The following is a 20,007-nucleotide window of genomic DNA, read 5'->3' on the forward strand; positions in this document are numbered from 1 at the left end:
GTTGTGCTTGACAGGTTCCTTCAATGTCGCGTCACTTAGTGACCTAAAAGGTCTCCTGTTTGTTGTCATCTCAGTTATCTATTGTTCCTTAAGGTTTGTGTCATTCTGCTTTGATTATTACTTATGTTTTCACCTTTTCCCTTATGATAAACAAGCATCCCAATAAACAGGTGTCCTTACATTCCAGACGTCATTAAGGAAGTGTGTGACTGGATTTAGATTTGAGACATGCTCTATCTCAGAAATCCTCCTAAGTCTAAAACAACATCTTTGGTAGTTTAAATATAACCAAAAAGTCAACTTCGAAGACCATTTCTTTTCAGTGAGAATTTTATAAACCAGTGCATACTCCTGTAGATTTCCAGCTTGGGACATCTTTCAGCTTGGAACAATTAGTGTTTTGCATGTTCTTTAGGAAACAGAAAAACCTGGCTGCAGTCACTTGTCCATAATTTGTAACTTTTCAAAATGAAATAAGTCTCACGAGCAATATTTGATTCTGGCTATTTATAAGCAGGAAAGAATTTTAAGAGTAATGAGAAACTAGATAGCAAACAAGTAAATAAGTTTTTTTAGCTAATTGGCTTTACAGGTACAAAATTCCTAATAATATAACACTAATAATGAGATCTTTGCAAAAATTTGGCACCTCTGTAAATAAATTGCATGAGTTCTGCTAATATTGAATGGAGCAACAGGCACCATCAAACTACAAATTGTCCCTTCCTGAAATAAACAGTTGAATCACTTTCTGGAGATTACAGGCTAGGATAGATATGTAAAGTGGTATGTATTGCTGTCTGGAAGCACCATCCTTCCCACACTGAAAATGGGGAGATCTTAGATAACTGGGGGTGGGGGGCAGAACAAATAAAAATTGCTTTACTTAATTTTCTGTCTTGGTTGGAATAGGCTGAAGACCATTTTGGCTACTTCTATCATGATTTGGTGGCTGTTGCGGCGCAAACAGATCACTAAACCATTAAGAAGCAATCCCTTTAAGTGGGTCTTTGTAACATCTGCTAACTCAAAAGTACCATTTTCATATGCATGGTTCTCAACACAGTCATATAAGTAGCTGATTTGAACCAAGGAAATTGGACCAATGAATGAAGAATAAGAAAATGGTGTCTGATATTAATCTGATTTGTTGTATCCGGGATTGTGAATGAGTGTCTGGATAGCACAGAAACATGTCAAGATGGGTATTGTAAGAGTTTACATCACCCAAGGACTTGTCTTAAAATACTCATTTGTGTACAGGAACTATTAGTAAAAAGCTTAGGGAGACTTATGAATGAGCAGGGATTGACCAGACGATAGCTTTCGTGTATGTGAAATTCAAGTACAAATCTGGGTTATTTTAGGAAACAGCTGAATGGTGACTTTTCATCAGTCCTGCAAGGACACATGGCACATACACGTGCCAGTTCCTTCTTTAATTCTGCCCACACTACTGGTTTGTGAAGAAACGCATCTAGTTTCCAATTGGGTAGAATAATAAAGGAGTGTGTTAACTCTAATACACTTTCATCAAGTGTTAGCCATTCTCATTATTTTACTGTATTCGTTCTAGCCTGATCTTCCACAGATTAACCTTTCTTATAACACTGTCACACCCCACCAACTGTGATTTAGCAAGTATGTAATTTATCACTTAGTAAGAATGTCCATGTTAACCACAGTGGGGATTTTACTGGCAGTAAAATCTGCTTTTTCTCTTAGGGAAAATAAAGGCTGTATCCAAGTGGACTGAGAAAGTTTAAGGCCTCTTATAATGAGAATGACCTTAGAAAGAATGGAACTTTTTATTACCAAATGTTTAGTATGTTCTGTGGTTGTCCTGAGACATTCTGTGAGAACAAAGACTCTGATTGGACAGGTATTTTTATAAATAAAAGTGTAGACAATGTTCGAAGTAGTTTTGTGTGTCCTACACAGTGAAAAAGTAGTTTTATTTAGCCTACATTGGCACTTCTTATAGTCAGGAATAAAGCTGTAAATATGGTCCTTACTGTCCTACTGCTGCATGGATTTTTTTCCCCTCTAAAGGCGAAAATGTCTCTATTAACTCTTTTTCAAGCACAGAAGAAAGCTGAAAAATTGTGGAGCTTCCAGCTCCAATCTTGTCCAAACTACCTGAAGATGGAACCTTCCTCTGGGAAGAAGGTTGCCTTGCACTAGAATATTTAGCATAGCATGGTGACAAGGTTCCTCTTCTAAGAGGACTAAGAGTAAGCCAGTTCTGTTTTCTTTATTCCTTACAGAATGTTGATGTATCAGTTCATCAACCTATTACATTTACCCCTGTGAATATAAATCTCAGGTAATAATATGTAGTAGAGATGGGGCCAAACCCCAGTGATAAATGTCTGATGTTTTTAAACCGGTCAGAGATTTCTGTAAGCCTATGGTAAACACTCATAATGAAAATCTGGGGCTGTTAAAAGTGAATGTATGGGTAAGGTCCCAACTTCGTGGTTTGTAGTTTCTATTCTAAAATCAGTTCTCCAAAAGAATGACACTATTAATTACCCCTATCAAATTAATTTTACCTTTGCAAAGCTGTGTTCTGTAGAAATTGATGATCAGTATGGAAAGGTTCCTGACTATAAGAATCACAAGATCTGAAGCTAGATCTCTTGGACTATGTATGTGACTCCCCTTTTCAACTTAATTTTTTTTTCAATATTTTTTTTTCATATAACTCTAAAATATTTTAGTCATTGAATGACTTCTTCCATAAACTAAGAAAGCAGAAAGGGAAAAGATTGTAACTCTTGTTACTTCAGGGTATAAGTATCTAGGAGGGACTCTGATGATAATGTGATAGGAACATAACTGTAGATGAATAAACGGAAGAAAGCTCTCTAAAATCAAATATACACTCAAGTGTATTTCCTTTTTGATTCACATTCACTATTCTTTAAAATAGAACTAACATTTCCTGACCACCACAGCGAGCTGTAATTTATTTTTACTTCATTCCAAGAAAAGTTTTACTTCAGAGATAATAAACTTGCTTCGTTCTTGACAGTACCTCCGAGGAGAATTCAGAGGAGGTAAGGGAAAGAAAAAAAGTAACACGATATGCTAGACCTGTAGCTTAGGGAAAGCTTAATTGTCAGTGTTCTAAAATTAACAATCATGGTATCACCCTTGGGCAGGGTTTTAGAGAAAATAATCTGGGAAGAGCTCTCTCCTGAGACTTCTCTAAGTTCCCTAGTGTCTGCTCTCTCAAATCCTCTCCATAGAAACATGCTTCAAAGTACATCAGGAGAAGCAATTTTCAGTACTATTAGTGATAAGGCAGCTGACTCATATTACTTTGAACTCAAGAGTCATTGGGCTTATGGAGACAATCAGTTTAACCCACTAGTGAAAACACAGTATCAACAAAGATCTATACTGATCCAGCATAGGATCCCAGAAATCACAAAGAGTTCGCATGCAATGCACACAAAAGTCAGTGTTTTCTTTCCCCTTATCAGTTTTTCAGAATCTAAAAGCAATAGAACACTTTAAAAAAACTTGTATGTAGCATACACATTGGTTGGGTCATCTGCTGCATCATCATCAGCATCCACAATCTTTAGACCAGCTGGATGACCAGACAGCAGATAATTTGCTTTGGTGAAATAACCTTCATTTTTCAGTTTTCAATAAGGAATTACTGCATCTGAGCTTAATGTGATAAAAGTTCAAAATCTGTAGCTGGTAAAACATGCCTGGGACATGTTTCCACCAAGATGAGCTCATGTGACCTGTCCAGCATTTTTAGTGTTACTTGAAGGCCCTGATGGAGCTGGCCATGAAAGTTCTATGAAACACATGAAGCAAAGCTTAGAACAGTGAAATATCTGGAAGAAAGGTTTCTCTGCTGAAGGGATTTGCCTATAGAAGTTACTGCTAAAACAATGAGATGCTTGGTCATTTGTAGATAATTATAAAAGCTTCCTGTCTGTATTCTCTATTGGTTTCACAGTAACATCCCCATAGTTATTAATCTCACTTTCAGAAAAGAAATACACCAAAAATTTCTGTAACTTCATAAGTGAAATAAGTGTGCTATAAAAGATTCCACTGCCAATAGTTGTTTTATTTGAATCAAATTAATGTCATAGACATGTATGGTCAAAGGATGCAGGAAAGGCAAGGCTATGGAGTGAGACAACTAAAACAGTATCAGTTGATTAAAGATACAAACTTTCTTTGCAAATATTGCCCTTTTCAGATGGGCTGTGATGTGTTAATGGGCAGGAGCATACAGATCCAATGGTTCATAAAATTTTTGTGACCATTCCTTTTAACATCGACTGGCATTGGGAGAAATTGAAGGGAAAAAGCCCACACCAAAAACGTTGTCACTGAAGGATACTATTTTGAATTGTTTCTTAAAAGTGTCTGTCTTCCCCCCTCTCCCTCCCCCCCCATTATGTTTAGAGTACAGATCAGTTTGTGAAGACATGCATGTTATTACTGAGATGAGTTCCTTAGCAAGGTTCTGGGAAGCCATGAAGAGGACTGGTCTCTGTCTTGATTACTGTAAATAGAATTAATTTTTGAAGTAGGGAAATAAATCAAGAATGTCAGTAGTTATATAGAAATCTTTGTTAAAGTACAGAGCTTTGTGGTGGGTTGGACTTGGCTGGTTGTCAGATGGCCACCCAATTGCTCTCTCGTTTCCTCTTCTCAGAATGGGGGGACAAAAGAAGATGGAAAAATTCAGGTCTAAATAAACACAGGGAGATCACTGGCAGACAGACTTGACTTGGGGAAAATTAAATTTATTGCCAATTAAAAATAGAAAAGGATCGTGAGAAACAAAGACAAAAACTATTAACACCCCCACCCCCCACTCCCTTTTTCCCAGGATTAACTTCACTCCTTCGTTCCCAGTTCCTCGACCTCCTTCCTCTCCAGTCTCCCCAGTGATGCAGGGGGAATTAGGAATAGGGGGTTGCGGTCCTTGATTGTATAACCTGATGACATTATTCATATATACATTCATTTATGAAGCAACATTTTTTTGGGCATGTGTATTAAGGTAATACAGATAATGTGTAGATAGATGGGAAAAGTATGAAAAAAAAAATACAGAAATTAGAGCAGTTAATTTTGAAAGAAATAAAGATATCTGAACATTCAGAACTTTATAAACATCACACTAACTTGCAAATAAAATAGATTTCACTTTTCAAAGTAATATTTGTAGGGCCAGGCTTTTGGCTTGCTCTTATATGTCTTGAGAAATAATAATTTCAGTTGAATAAAATAATGTTTGGCTTTTTTATTTTGTCTGTGGATAATCCTACTTAAAAGGACAAAAATGACGCATTGGCTTCCAGTAAATTGGAACTTATGATCCAAAAGGTTGGCTGTTAAGAGAGTGAAGTATGATAATGACTGTAAATTTATTTGGCACTGCGGATGAATTTTCTCAATAAATTTTTAAAGCTTTAAGAAATCATGTTGTAATGATATGTATATTTAAAATGAATCAGTGCTTTTCCTCATTTTTTCTTTGAATTTAAAAAGGTTCTGCAAAAGTTTGTAGTGTTAATACTGCTCAGGAAGGTCATGCCTCAGTAGTGCTAAGGTAAGGGTCACTTATTTCACAGGAAACCTCTCTAATAATCCTGAAAGCAGTTGAATTACATAGTTTTCCTTTTTTTCTTTTTCAAGCTGGCATGTAAGCGTTGGTTAAATGAATGATAAGGTCCATGTTTGATCGATTTTTCACTTTTTTAATTTAGAAGTTAAAACTTTCTATCACATTTGAAGTTGAATTATGGTTGAGATAATAGAGGTCTGATTCCAGTAGAAGTTAAAAAGGAAAAAGTTGCCTCGCAAATGTCAAGGCACCTTGTGGTCCAAGATGATTAAAACTAAACTGTTTGCTATATGAATCCCAAGGTGCTGCTATATCTCAGCTTCCATGACATTTAGCTAGTGACTTCTCATAGTTTGTTAATAATGTATAGCAAACCCAGTGTAAATTTGCAGTGACAGAGCTGGCCTGTTACAGTAGAGCAGTTAACTAGATTTATTTCGGACAGAAAATGCAGATTTGAAAAAGAAAATAATGACTAATGTCAAAAGAGATTACACATTTACAGGACTATTTTAGCCAAGACAGTTGCTTAGGAGAGGTGTTTTTCACATTGATCTATTATTCTGTCCAAAGCCCTAATCACCTAACAGAGGGGTATTAACAAAACTTAACCCCACTCATCAAGGTTAAGGCTCATGAAGAAAAACTGATGTTCCAAACAAATTTTATAGTGTGGACTGGTCCATAAAATTCATTGATTTTACCATGTTGAATAAGTCACATAGGCAGGTAAAGGTTACAGCATAAATGCTCTCTTGTAAGTACAATTCCTGTTAATTATTGCTCCCAGATAAACCTAATAAATGTCTGTGTTGTAGAAACCATGGGTTTTGTCTGAACCTTATATCTCACAGATTTAAAAATTATTCATAAGCTGTAAAAGGTCACAAGGTAGATAGAAAGAGGGAGAGGAGGAAGAGGGTACAGATAAAAAATAAAACTCAAAACGTGAGTTACAAGACAGACTCAAAGAGCAAAAGATAGCAACAGGCTATGAATTGGAGTTGTAGGGAAAACTTTGGGTGACGTTTGGGTTCTTGTAGTTTCTCTATGAGGCTGAAAGTTTACTTACATAGAAGAAAGTTTACTATGACTGCAGATGTAATTGTCAAAGATCAAAATCCTTCATTTAATTATCTTAATAAATCATTAATCAATCACTTTGGAATTGTTTTAAGTGTAGTATTTGGTGTAGTAGAAATACATGCATGCCAGTAGCCGTCAGAATGCAGAATTAACATGAAGTAGAACTTTGACAACAGTTGTTATTGCTGCTTTTTGCAGGAGTTTTACATAGGTCATCTTGGGGTTTTATTGAAAACTTCATCTAGGAGTTGAAGTCTTTTATTGATTTACTCTTTATATAGAAATGTGTCAACAAAAAATACAAATATTTTGTCAACCCCAGATTTGTTATTGCAAAACTCTGATTAGGCTTGAATAACTCCATTTCTGCATAAAACACTAGAGCAAGTTTGTGAAGTTTCTTTATCCTTTCTCTGATGACTCTTTCCAATACTGATATAAAAATGGAATTTCTTATTTGTGTAGAAGCATTTTTTTATTTTTTATTTGTTTAAATAACTACATTTAAAAAAACCCAGACAACTTATTATAACAAGCTGTCATGACCCAAAGGGAGTTGTTTAGGGCAGCTTCCCTCCCTTTGGGACCAAGTTCATGATTCCTTTGGATTGAATTAAGGTGAAACAACACCAACCAACCAGATTTGTCATTTATTAACACAAAATACAAGACAAGTGGTTAGATATAATAACTCAATGGCAATTACTTCAACTGGATAATCAAGTCCTGTGCCACCTGTTGTTACATCCATTACAGGAAAACAGTCCTGTAATGGATACAGTATAAAATCTGTTTGCAGCCTTCAACATGGCCTGGCCACATAGTTCATAGATCTGGTCACTATTCAATAAAAAGAAAGAGAGAAGAGGAGAAGGGGAGAGAGGGAGAGTGGGAGGAAAGAGATACCACCACCCGTGGATCCAGCAGCATTCCGTTGGTCCTCTTCACCCTAGGTGTCTTTGTGGTGGGGGCTGCACCTGAGCTTTTGTCGATTTGACTTTCATGCTCTTGAGAGAATGCCTCATTTACATACAAAGTGAGGGGTGTGCGGTCTAAGTCTGCACAAACTCAACATGTGAGCAGTGGTCGCAGGGGGTCCTTGCTGGTGGTTGTGAGGAGTCATGTGCACTGCTGTGCACATGAGCAGCTGTCTTCTGTTACCACAGAAGTTTCTTTCAGGAAGGGCTAGCTAGACCTCACCTTCGCAAGAGCTGAAGCCATTCCATCCTGTACCACCCTGTGGTTACCAAGTTAGGAAAACTGCGGCTCGTTGTGCAGCAACAGCTCATCTCCAGTCCTCACCTTGTGATTATCAAGTTAGGCAACAGTGTCTCATGTCAGTTCCTCTCCAATCTGAGCAGAACAGTTTTGCAGTAAGCAATGTTTGAGGCAATTGTCAATATATCGGTTCCTTACACAAGCCAGTAAAATAACTTAGCTTCTTATTTAGCATAATTTCCAGGAGAGGGCAATTGTGGGGGTGTTTCAGATTTTTCTGCAGTTAATGTTTTGATCAATAATCATTAACGCAAGGACTATAGACAGTTGAGTTTATGCTGAAGTGTGAGGAGCTCAGGAAATAACCAGACATTCAGAAAAATCTTTCCTCGGCTGTGTTCAGATTCATTAATAGATTCCTCTGCTGCCCTTTTAGTTTTAATCTCAAAAAAAAAAAAAGATCGTTGCTTTGATGTGGAAACATTGATGTTCTTGGGTTTGATCTGACAAGCTTTGGACTAATGGAAAAATAACTACTTCATTCTCCCAATGTAAATTCTTTGAATTCGTTACAAGAAGTGTGTGTTTCTACCTTATTATTGATGGATAAATCATAATGGCCAACTTAAAACATTTAAGGTCTCCACTTTTTTTTTTTTTTTTTTTTTTTTTTTTTTTTTTGATTTGGTAATTTTCCCTGCTGCATTTGCTATTTTACTTACTTAGATAAAATGAAAAGCCGGAGTGCAGACTTGGGATCAGTCTCATATGTGCAACAGCTGCTGCATTAGATTGTTAAATGTTATATATAAAGCAAGGATGGTTCTTATTACTAACAGCTAGCACAGTTCTGATCCACTGTATAGCTAGCCTTAGGGTAGGATGTCTACAACACTGAGAGCCAGAGCTACGTAAATTAAGTGGATGGCATTTTCTCTGACCTTTGATTGATAAAATATCAATAATGTTACAGTTTCCTGTAGTTCTGTAAATCTATCAATATTATAGTAGTAAATGTTTAAATTGTGGTTTAAGGTTGCTAAATCTGTGAACGTTTCTTAACATCTGATTCATCTTTCCCAAATAGGTCAGCCAAGTGCCTATAGACAACATCCTATTTAACTCCACTCTTTTTCTGTATCTGTACAACTTTCTTAGGTTTAAAGATCAGTTCTTCGTTACATTAATGGGCAGCCCCTTGGTCAGCTAAGCACTCATCCTGAATGAGTCATCTTTCTTTTAGCCTGAACTGTGTGGCCAGGCCATGTTGAAGGTTGCAAATTGATTTTATACTGCGTCCATTACAGGACTGTTTTCCATCCCCTTTCCTGCCTGTTCCCTGATTCTCTATATTGCCTCACTCAGTGTAAATGTCCTGGGTGCTTTTTGCAAAAAAGGCCTTTATTGCATAACTATTCCCTCTACTGTTACAGAATCAAAGCCCCACAAAGCCCTGTAAGGCAGGAAAGATGAGAGCAGCTTCTGTCAACCCAGAGTGAATCACAATGAAAACCATGGTGAAAATCATCTTAATAAAGCTAGAATTATAGAATCATTTAGGTTAGAAAAGAATTTTTAAGATCATTATCAATGATCATTATCAATACAGCCTTTAATGTTGTATCTGACAATATAAATTTTCCAAACGGTAGGGGGTTTGCAGGCAAGGTTTTGGTAGCAAGGGGGCTACAGAGGTGGCTTCTGTCAGAAGATGTCAGAAGCTTCCCCTGGGTCCAGTTGAGCCCATGCCAGCCAGCTCCAAGGCAGACCTGCCACTGGCCAAGGCTGAGCCCATTGGTGATGGTGATAATGCCTCTGGGATAATGTATTTAAGGGGGGAAAAACCTGCTGCAGAACAACAGTGGGAGACAGGAATGACAATATGTGAGAGAAAAAACTGTGCAGACATGACAATGTAACCCTGCTGTTCAGGATCCAGGCAGCAGAGATTTCTTACTGTTCTCCAATGACTGTATCTTCCCAGGTATTAGCAACCACTTGTGATATCAAGTATGAGTGAAAGGTACAAACCCTTGAATATTTTTGCCAAATAGCTGTATGAGCAAAACAATCTTATTGGGGCATAACATGACAATCTCTGTTACCTCAGTATTTTTGGGGATGGTGTGAGTGCAATGGTCATGTTATGGAATCATCTAGTGATAACTAATGAACGGTCTCAAACTGAACATCTCACTGGAGGCCAGATTTGAAAACTCAACTGTGATAGAAGCATGACTGCTTAAAGGGCTGGAAGCATCTCTGCTTTATCACTCCAAACACCCTCCAGGGGTGTAGGCGTACAGGCAAGGAAGAGGAAGCCTAAGGTGGACTAGCACTAGTTGCTGGAAAGACTGGAGGCTGACACTGAGGAAATTGGTCTTCTACAAGCACAGACAGTCTTTGTCCCAGAGCTGTTGCTTTTGAGACTTTCAGATGAAAGGGGCATATAAATAGTCATGTCCCTAATGCAGTAGCACTTTCTACCTCCAGGTGAGCAGTACCTTGGCAACTTCATCAAAGGGCAGGGCCTGACTCTTACATTCTTTCTGTTTCTTGATAGCTTTTTTTCTTTTTGTCCCCAAAATAGGACTTTAAAACTCATGCTTTACTTTTTAAACTTTACTTGTCTTTTCTGTTTATTGAGTGACTTGCATTCTAAGGCCACTGGTGTTTAGATCTTTCTTCAGCCTGTATTTCCCTACCCTGAGTGTTCCCAGCCTCCTGTTCTGTTAGTATTCCTGCTCTCAGGTGTCCCATCTGATCTCTCTCAAGACTTGTATTCATTAAAATAATTACTGATAAGCAAACTCATGTCTTATTATCTTTTCTGTTTCATATCAGCCAACAGCCCAAATGACAAGTGTAAAGAGCCACCTTTAAAATGATCAGTGGACTTGGCTCCTGATTTAGGAATTTCAGCTCAGAAAGGCCTAAGATGTTATACTTCAGGATCATTTTAACTCACAGGTTTCCTAGATGGCTTGGGATTAATTTATATATAAAATAGGTCTTACCAGATGGGTGGTGAAACTGGCCACTTATTCTAAACCTGTGAATGTATTTAAGAGGCTGTTCAGACCCTTGAAAGTCATGTATGCCTCTTCCTTTCTATTCTGTTGTTCATTGTGCTACTTAATACAGGTGCTATTGAAACAGTGGTTGTCATTACCTATTAGCTTCCTACAGGACCTTCAAGGTCATCTTAATAAACTCCTGCTGTCATTGTAGAAGGTAGAGTTTCCATTCCAGGTGAGATTAATGAGGAGTGAGGAAAGATTGCAAAATTGAAAGTTTGTAAATAACATTTCATCACAATTTGCAGTTAATGTCAGGTGCAGGTTGAAAACTGCAAAGAAATGGCTTCTACAGATAAGTAGGAGATTTAATGCTTACTATTGGCCCTGTTTTTCTGGAAGATGGAAAAGAACTGTTGTCTTTTACACCACGCTGATCCTCAGCTAAGCATTTTGCTGAGATGCATATTACCATCTCTGTTCTTTACTGCAGTGTAACTACTAGTTATATTCTTCTGTTTCAGATCCATCCAGTACAATAGAATCTTTTCAGTCCTCTGTTCAGCAATTGCATTGACATATGCCCAGATTAAGATGATCACTCTTGATAATGATTGATGTAAAGTTAAAACAGAAAAGGGGCTATATTTGAAACACGTTATATCAACATTTTATATGAGAGAAAAAAAGCTGTAGAGAATGATAGAAAAGAGAAAGATCTTTGCTGTCATCCCTATAAACTGGCCGTAATGAGATTGTGAATGCATTGTTCTTACAGCAAATCAGCAGTGGTTTTTTGCTGCCTTTCAGTACTGAACTATTGATCTTATGTTGATACCTTTGTAAGTTTAAAAGCTTAGCCTTTGCAGTATATTAACTTTCTTTATCAAATAAGCTTTAAGAATACTTTGCTGCTAAACCTACATATGCATTTACTTATAAAGGCAAAAGTGTTTGTTGTTTTTTTAAAATGGTAATCAACATGTAAGATTTGCAGTGGCCATACCTTTATATGAGAACTGTCTAAAAGCCCCTGTCTTTCATTTGCAGAATAGTCATATCCCAAGCACCTCATACAAATGTATTCCTAAGAATTTGAGTCAGGTTTAATGTCATTTATAGCACAAGAACTGTTTTCTGTATCTACGTACACATTCCAATGTCAGTTATATTTAAATTCTATTGTTTCTGTCCCTTCCGATACTCTAAAAGAAATGACAGAAGGGAGGTTTAAGAATGTGAAGAGACAGAGCAGAAATACTTTTTTTTTTTTTTTAAATGGAGTAAGAATGAAGGAAGGTGAGAGCAAACAAAACTTTAAGAAATTATTGAAGTGCTTGTCATATCCTAAGAAGTGTTATCTTCATTAACACTCTTAATAAAGCATACAATTTATTGCACTTTTGGGAAATTTGCAAAAGCTGCTGACATGAACATGTTGTTTTATGAGTTGCAGATACCAGTAACATGGTTACTGCCAGTTGTTTCATAATTGCTCAGAATCATGTAGTTAATACAGTACCTGCCTCTGCAGTCATGAAGCTTCATTTATATCGAGTTACGCGATCTGAATACAAGCAAACTGAATGCTGTGGTACTGTACCATTTACAAAAAATAAAACACATCAGTATGTGAAATACTTGTAGTATTCCTCAATATTATTTAAGTTGAATGATTGTCAGACTTGGGAAAAAGGGTATCTTGTGCAAATTGGTGTATGTGGGATTTGATTTACTGAATATCTAAGTGCTCTCATGGGTTTATATTTCTACCTAAATTTCAATTTGAAGGCAAAGTCAGATGTTTTTATAACTTTCCTCTTTTGGTGGTGCCACTATCTCTCTCTAGGTATTACACACTTAATAAGTATTTGGAAAGTTTTCAGTAAAAAATAGATTATTTTACCAAACATTTATACATATAAATGTATCCATTTTTCTACTTCAGCATCTATGAAGTTAGGCCCATGACTATATATTTTCTGTCTCTGAAGTCTTGAGGCTTTGTAGAGCCTTGAGTCTCTGAAGTCTCAAGCCTTGCTGAGTAGAAAATCATCCAAAGCTCATCCAGGCTGTATCTTGTGACAAGAAGCTGAATCCATTCTATTGATTCTCTCTACTGGAGTAGTGTCAACCTGCTCCACTAGTCATTCTTGTTTCAACTAGTTATGACCACAGTGACTCTGTAAACTGTTCTTGTCTACTCTTCAGCAAGTATACACATCACACATAAAGATGTGCCCACTTGAAGCTGTCAACAGGAGAGTTTTTAAACAGACCTTCAAGCTTTTCTTCAGTGTTTGAGTGTTACAGAGTAAAAGATCAAGCCCACTCACCTTAGATACACATAAATATAGTTATTATGGCCAGAATTTTCACATAACAAATGTATATTTCTTCCATTTTACATTTTAACCACTTTAAGTGAAATGCCTATAAGCACACCGAAGTAAAAAGTTGTATTGATTCTAAACTGTCCCAGTATTGCCTGTGTCTAGTTGTCTTTTTTTCCCAGTAGAATATTATTTCCATTATTTTATAGGTGTTCATCCTTCTGGTCTTCCTTCCCTTATCTGGGAGAAGTCGCTCCCTTAATTTTTTGTTTGTTTGGTTATTTTTTTAGCGTGCTGTGTAGCCAGTGGAAAGACAAAGATATCTGCAGAAAATTATGTAAACTTTCAGTGAACAGTATCATCCTCTGCACCCGTTATTTCACTGAGCATAAGAGAATCCTAGGGTTATTACAGTTAGGTATCTGAAGTTAGGTGGGATTAATTCAGTTATAAACGCTAGGCTTTGACTTTTGCCAGTAGGATGAAAGGCCAAACTGTACCTTCTCAGTATATTTTGCTTAATGTTTTGTGGCCAAAGAGGTATACAGGTGGCCTTACAGCTTGTTTATTAAGCCTTATCCATGTTTTTTATGTCACACTTTATAATTAGTTATTTGAAAAGTAGTAGTGTGTGCTTCACTTTGTACATTTTCCAAGCAGTATGCCATCGCTGTCATCTGTAGTTGATGTAGACTGGCAAATCTGTTGTGCTGGCATTGTCTTGGTAGATTCCAAATTCCCATTACCTAGAGTATGTTCCATATAAAATGAGGCAAATATCTTCTAATCATCAAGGCAGAAATAAAGCAAAACATCATTACTGATACATAGTTTAATGATCCTTCAGAAAGTGTTACACATACCTGTTCCATGGTCCATCCTCCTTCTCTTTTGCTTCAGGATCTGGAAAACTAAGGTAGACATTGCAGATACTTCATTCTAATTATGTGTTTTGTATTGCCACAGTGTAGCACCTTGAGGAGTAGGTGACATGACTATTCTAATTGACTCAAAGGTGATTGTTAATGTACTCATCATCTTCTAAGTGGGGCATAAAGTTTTATGCTTTTCATTAGAGCCAAGGCAACATGCAAACAGTGCACCACCCCGTTGCTAACAAGAGTTTTTGAATACATTGTCTCATGTGAAGTACATCAGCGTACAATGCAACTCAAAAGAGTAAATATAAATACCATTATGGGGCCCTGTTTTGCAGAATATATTCTGGGTATATCTGTAAAGCTGTGTGTATGTGTTCAAGGGTGTGCCTCAATAATGAGATTAGTAAGATTTCTGATCTTCATTAGAAGTCTTGTGAGTCTGTTTGGGTCAGCTGTACAGTTACATGTTGAAATCATACAGAACTGTTTTGGTATTAGTGATCACATAGGATTTACAACCAGAAAAATACAGAGTATTTTTTTCAAGATGAATAATATTTGATAACTAGAAAGAGAATGAAACTATGGTACCTGAAAGTTAGCTTTTATGCTGTAGTTACATTTATTGGTGCAACATTTCTCAACAAGCAGTTTTCCAAACATAGATTGCAATTAGTTAGCTAAGTAAACTATTTTAGTAGACAGTCTCCCAAGAGTACATTAAGAAAAGTTTTTACTGACCCTCATAGAACCAGTAAGCTGTAACTGAGACTGTTATGCTCGATTATGATCCAGATGTGAAATCTGTGGGTGGTTTTTGCTATCTTAAATCCCCTAAAAGATTACCATGAATTAGAATTTGAAACTTGGAAGAGAAAGTAATATATGAGATTGTGTCTTGTTAACCGGCATATTTTATACAGTTTTTTTCCACACAAAATAGGTAATAGTTATGCATAGTGTAACACTTTGGAATGTTGTTTGCTTCAGGTGTCTTGCTGGATTTTCTGGACAGTTTTGTGAAATAGAAGTTAATGAGTGTAATTCATCACCTTGTCTACATGGCTCAACCTGTGAAGATCATATCAATGGATACACTTGTAAATGTCGAAAAGGTAACTGACATCGAACAGAACAATCTTAAAAAATGATATTTTGAATTAGCAGTGTTACTACTGAGAAAACTGGTAAATTATATCAAGCACTTTATTTGGATATAACCTCTAAGGTACAAAAAGATTAATTATCTCTTTGAGAAGCTTCTTGAATGAAATTTACAGAGAATTAACTAGTCTAATAAGCATGTTAGAAAGACTTAAAACTAAAACCAGCTCATTGAGTTGAAGAATTATCTAGAACTAGGTTTATTATGTACAATCTTTACTAATGTAACACTGACCAAAGCAGTCAAGTGGGCACTGTATAGTGACTACATAATTTAATTAGCTGCAAAATAAGATTGACTGAAAAGAAATTCTGAACATTTTAACTAACATTTATTATTGTTATTATTGTTGTCACACATACACATGCTTATGTCTGCTGGCTGGGATGAAAAGAAATTTTCTGAACAATTATAAACAGAATGAAAACAAGCACTTTCTTAAAAAAGTGGGAGCTGTTTCCTTATGGTGACATAGATCAACTTAAAGAGGTCTTGTGACTTAGGAAAGTATAAGTGGTTTAGTATTTATCCAAAAGCAAAGGTCACAATCCGACTGCATTTTCATGCAATCACAAATTTAAACTGTTTAGGACTACTCACTGTCTCCTGTCATATCTATTAACAAAGAGCCTTTTGTCAGCATAAGTAAGTATAAATAACTGCCTTGAAGCATACTGTTTTATAATTCAGTTCCCTTAAGAACTGTACTAGTACCTACCACTTGAAACTTTAATTTTTCAGTTTGTCTGTTGTTTCCTGTTGTAATACACACCTGCACTGCTGAATGCTTGCTTTGGTTGTACTGATCCAAGTTTTATTAGTGATTGTTTTAGAGATTATTTAGATATATTCTGGAGGATAAATATTCTGTTCATCTATGATATCTTCATACATCTGATCTGCTTATTCTCTTTGTATTGAGTTAAGTTTACCTTGTTGGTTTTGATTTACAAGCAGTAAGATCTTAATAAACTCTAAAGGCAAGTGACCATATATGTCACAAAAAATGCACAAAACTTTTCTGCAGTCTTTTTAGCAATCTGTTCATATACTTTTGGCATATATTTATGTGCTTATTATTCATAAAAAAGAAAAAATAATGAATTAAATATTAATAAAATCATACTTTATTTTACATATTTTTTTTTCATTCCGAGATGTCCCTAGTGCCGTTAACAACTATATGTAAGAGTTTTATAATAAAAGTATGCAAGACACTGAAGCAAGAGAGAGCGTGTGCGCGTGTGCACATGTACGTGCACATAATCAGAGTCAATATGAACAGTTAATTCATTCATTTAAGCAGTACGGATGAATGATATTCTAATGTGTAAGACTTGGAGTATCTTTGACTTACTAGGGCCTAGTTAATTTTAGGACTAAGTGGCTTACAGATTAGTATTTTTATAGCAACTTTGCTTTTTATGTCAAAGAGACTCAGTAATCCAGAGAGATGCTATACTCCTGATATATGAACCATTGAGTGAAAAATTTCTGGACTTTACTATACAGAAGGTCAGAATTCATTCATGATAATAAAGGTCCCTTCTGATCTTGAAAGTCTGAGTCATGACCTACCTCGAGTATGATATATCTTTTTCCTCTCAGCACAGTTACACAATGGAAATTGAACATGGATAAAAATGTATGTCCCCTGACTCTTATCTGGTACTGCATATGGCTATATACCACTTCACAATACAGATGACTTAAAAATGTAAAATACATACTTTTTAATAATTACAGTGCCTTCTTATACTTCAATAATTACTCACACAGAATATCTTGTCGAGTTCACAATTTTTCTTCTTTTTCTTAAAGCTATCAATATTTTAGAATTATTTAATAATAATTTGAATATAGACATTTAAAAATTCCTTGCCAGCCAAGGAGCATAACTGCTCTCTCTATGCAACTGCACACGGAAATGGTTGGTGTAAGTAGAATAAGCTTCTGTGGGGCCTTGGAACTCACTTTTGCTAACATGTTCTAAACACCTTTCAACCCAAGTATAAGCTGCCTTTGGTTTAAGTTTATTCTAATAATAGCATTCATTAGTAGGGGTGAAAGATCTCTACATTATTTCTCCACCAGGAAAAGACACAGTGAAGGAACCACATGCGTTAGATGTATGCGTGATGGTTACGTATCTTCATTTTTTAAATTAATATGACATTTTCAAATGTTACTTGAGTCTTTGAAACAGCCGAAGAGTCGAGAAGCTACAACTCAGAAAAGGAGTGAATTTGGAGAGGCAGGGGAGGGGGAACGTCTGGGAGCAATAAGCTTTCTGGAAATTTACACAACTGAAGAAGGGGATTAGAAGATAAATAAAAAATATCCTCCAGAGACAGAAAGTAGAAATGCTTGGAACCAATCTGCTTTTGTTGCAGGCTACTACTATTCGCATATGATAGGTCTTAGATTTCTCTGCTAAGCTTCACCTATATAGAAATACAGAGATGGGATTGAATATTTTTGGACCTGTAAAGGCAACTACAGGAAAGAACTTCCCAAAAGGCAGAAAGACAGAGATATCCAGCAATGGATCCACAGTTGTAACGTAATGAAATGAGAAAGGGATAGTACCAAGACAGAACAAACAAGGCAGATGATTTCAGCTTTCCAAAAAACTCCAGAGAATAAAACAAAGCATGTGATGACAGCATGTGATACCAGAAAAGGGAATTGATTTAGCTGTGACAGATCCATTCTGCAATGGATCATGAATTTTGTCAGCTATTGTCCCGGTAGCAGGCCCCATGCCCTTAGAATAGATGCACGTTCAGGATCTGTGGATGCAGCTGCAGGCTGTTCAGGTGCAGAAGCAGCACAGAGAGATGTAAACTGTATTCTAACAGCATCTCAGACAGCTCAAAAGCAACAACAGCAGTCATTGGAACTAATAGCAGCCTCACAGCTGAAGTCGTCAGCTGGGGCAGGCTGCACTTCTACCAGGGCAGCTAAATCAGGACCCAAATTACCCTGGTGGGTCCATTTGATGCATGCTCTGAGGCAAATGCAGGACAGAGCCAACTAGATTTATATCAGCTGAGGAATGCTGGAGTTTTTGGGCGCTGTGGGGTTTTGTCTGTTTGTTTAGAAATGGGAAAAAATTTTTGAATAAATAACAAATCTGTAATGGTAATGGACGTATCATGGCAGAAAATATGCTGTTCTTCAATAACTAGCCATGTTTTACAAAATCCTGGGTTTGTATTTACAAAGCAAATGGTCTACTTCCAGTCCTGCTTAACCTCCAATGTGCAAGTTCAAGACAGGCTCCAATTACATGCTCTAAGAACCTGGTCCAGATCAGGTTTTGGCCTCTAATTTATGGGTGTGCTTAGTTGTAAAGGGTATTTTGCTAAGACACATGTATTAACAAAAATGTCAGTAATCTGACTATTGAAGTATAAGAAGGTAGTATTCTGATGGTATTCAAACACAAAACTGTATTTGCTCAGAAATTCTCCTCCTCATTGATCTGGTACAGTAATCTGTTTCAGAGTTTCTCATTTAAACTTTATCCCTTTACTTGATTTGTGTAACTGTAAACTATTTTCATCTATCTAAACCTCCAGTTTTCCTTCCCCCAGTGTGGCAATACTGCACAAGTTTAATGAATGGGATAAAAAGGTCAAAAATTAATATAGACAATGCCATGCTTTTTCAGTTTAAATTTTGGAAAAAAACGGCCTTGCATGTTGCACTATATAGATCTGGAATGAGATAAGAGGTTTTAGGGAGTGTTTTACCCTTGCTAATTCTTTGCCACAAGAGAGAACACAATACAGATAATTCTGTAGGTGAAGGGCAGCCTATCAAGTCACCTAATTCAGTAATGAGAGAACATATTCAGGTTTTACTGTTGTTTGCTTTCTTACGTCTCTACAGAAATAGAAGTTGGCAAATACTAACTTCCCTAACAGATGTTCAGTAAAGTATAATTGTAAAGTCCATATAGTTTCAATTGTGTTTGTTTATTGCTAAACTGTTTTCTTTTTTCTACTTTGAAAAAGCATAGCCCAAACTAGATCATAACCAGTCTGTATTATATATTTATATATACAGGTGAGGACTGAATATAGTTACCCATAGGCTGGGTTTTTTTTGATTGACACTCAATAGATGTATTTAGGTTTTAATTGGTCTTCAGTTTTTGTTGGTTTGGTTTTTTCCTATCAGGATGGGAAGGCCTCCATTGTGAGGTGGATGTTGATGAGTGCATATCCAACCCCTGCATACATGGCATCTGTGTTCAGAAGGACCCCAGCTTTGGTTATTCCTGCTTTTGCAAGCCAGGATTTGTGGTGAGATGCTGCCATTCTTTCTTCTCTTTCCTGTAACCTGAGTATTTGTTGTTGCACAGAAAATACTGTATGTAATACCTTTTCTTTTTAATCTTACTTGGATAAAATCTGACCTTTCTGAAAAATTCAGTATTTTAATAACCGTTATTTGAGTTGTGGGTTTTTTTTCTTTGGTTGGTTTTGGTTTTGTTTTACTAACAGAAGCTCTAACATTCCAAAGAAATAGTTACCTAATATCCACAAAAGTGGAAAAGTGTAAGTGTGTATAATGGCTTTGTCAGTTGTCAGAGTAGTTGTTTGGGTTTTTTTTACATAACCAATTAATATTTCTATTTCACATGCCAGTTAATATTTTTACATACTAAGGTAACTCAAACTTG

General features: G+C 36.4%; 1 protein-coding gene across 1 annotated transcript in view; it reads left to right on the forward strand.

Annotated features, from left to right (window-relative positions):
• EYS (eyes shut homolog) overlaps nt 1-20,007 on the forward strand; it is an 867,458-nt gene that overhangs the window by 449,579 nt on the left and 397,872 nt on the right. The window contains exons 28-29 of the mRNA XM_040598785.1: nt 15,140-15,264; nt 19,503-19,627. Of these exons, the coding sequence (XP_040454719.1) occupies nt 15,140-15,264; nt 19,503-19,627 (250 nt within the window). The remainder of the gene's footprint in view (nt 1-15,139; nt 15,265-19,502; nt 19,628-20,007) is intronic.

The sequence above is a fragment of the Falco naumanni genome, chromosome 6 (genome assembly GCF_017639655.2).
Source record: "Falco naumanni isolate bFalNau1 chromosome 6, bFalNau1.pat, whole genome shotgun sequence".
NCBI lineage: Eukaryota > Metazoa > Chordata > Aves > Falconiformes > Falconidae > Falco > Falco naumanni.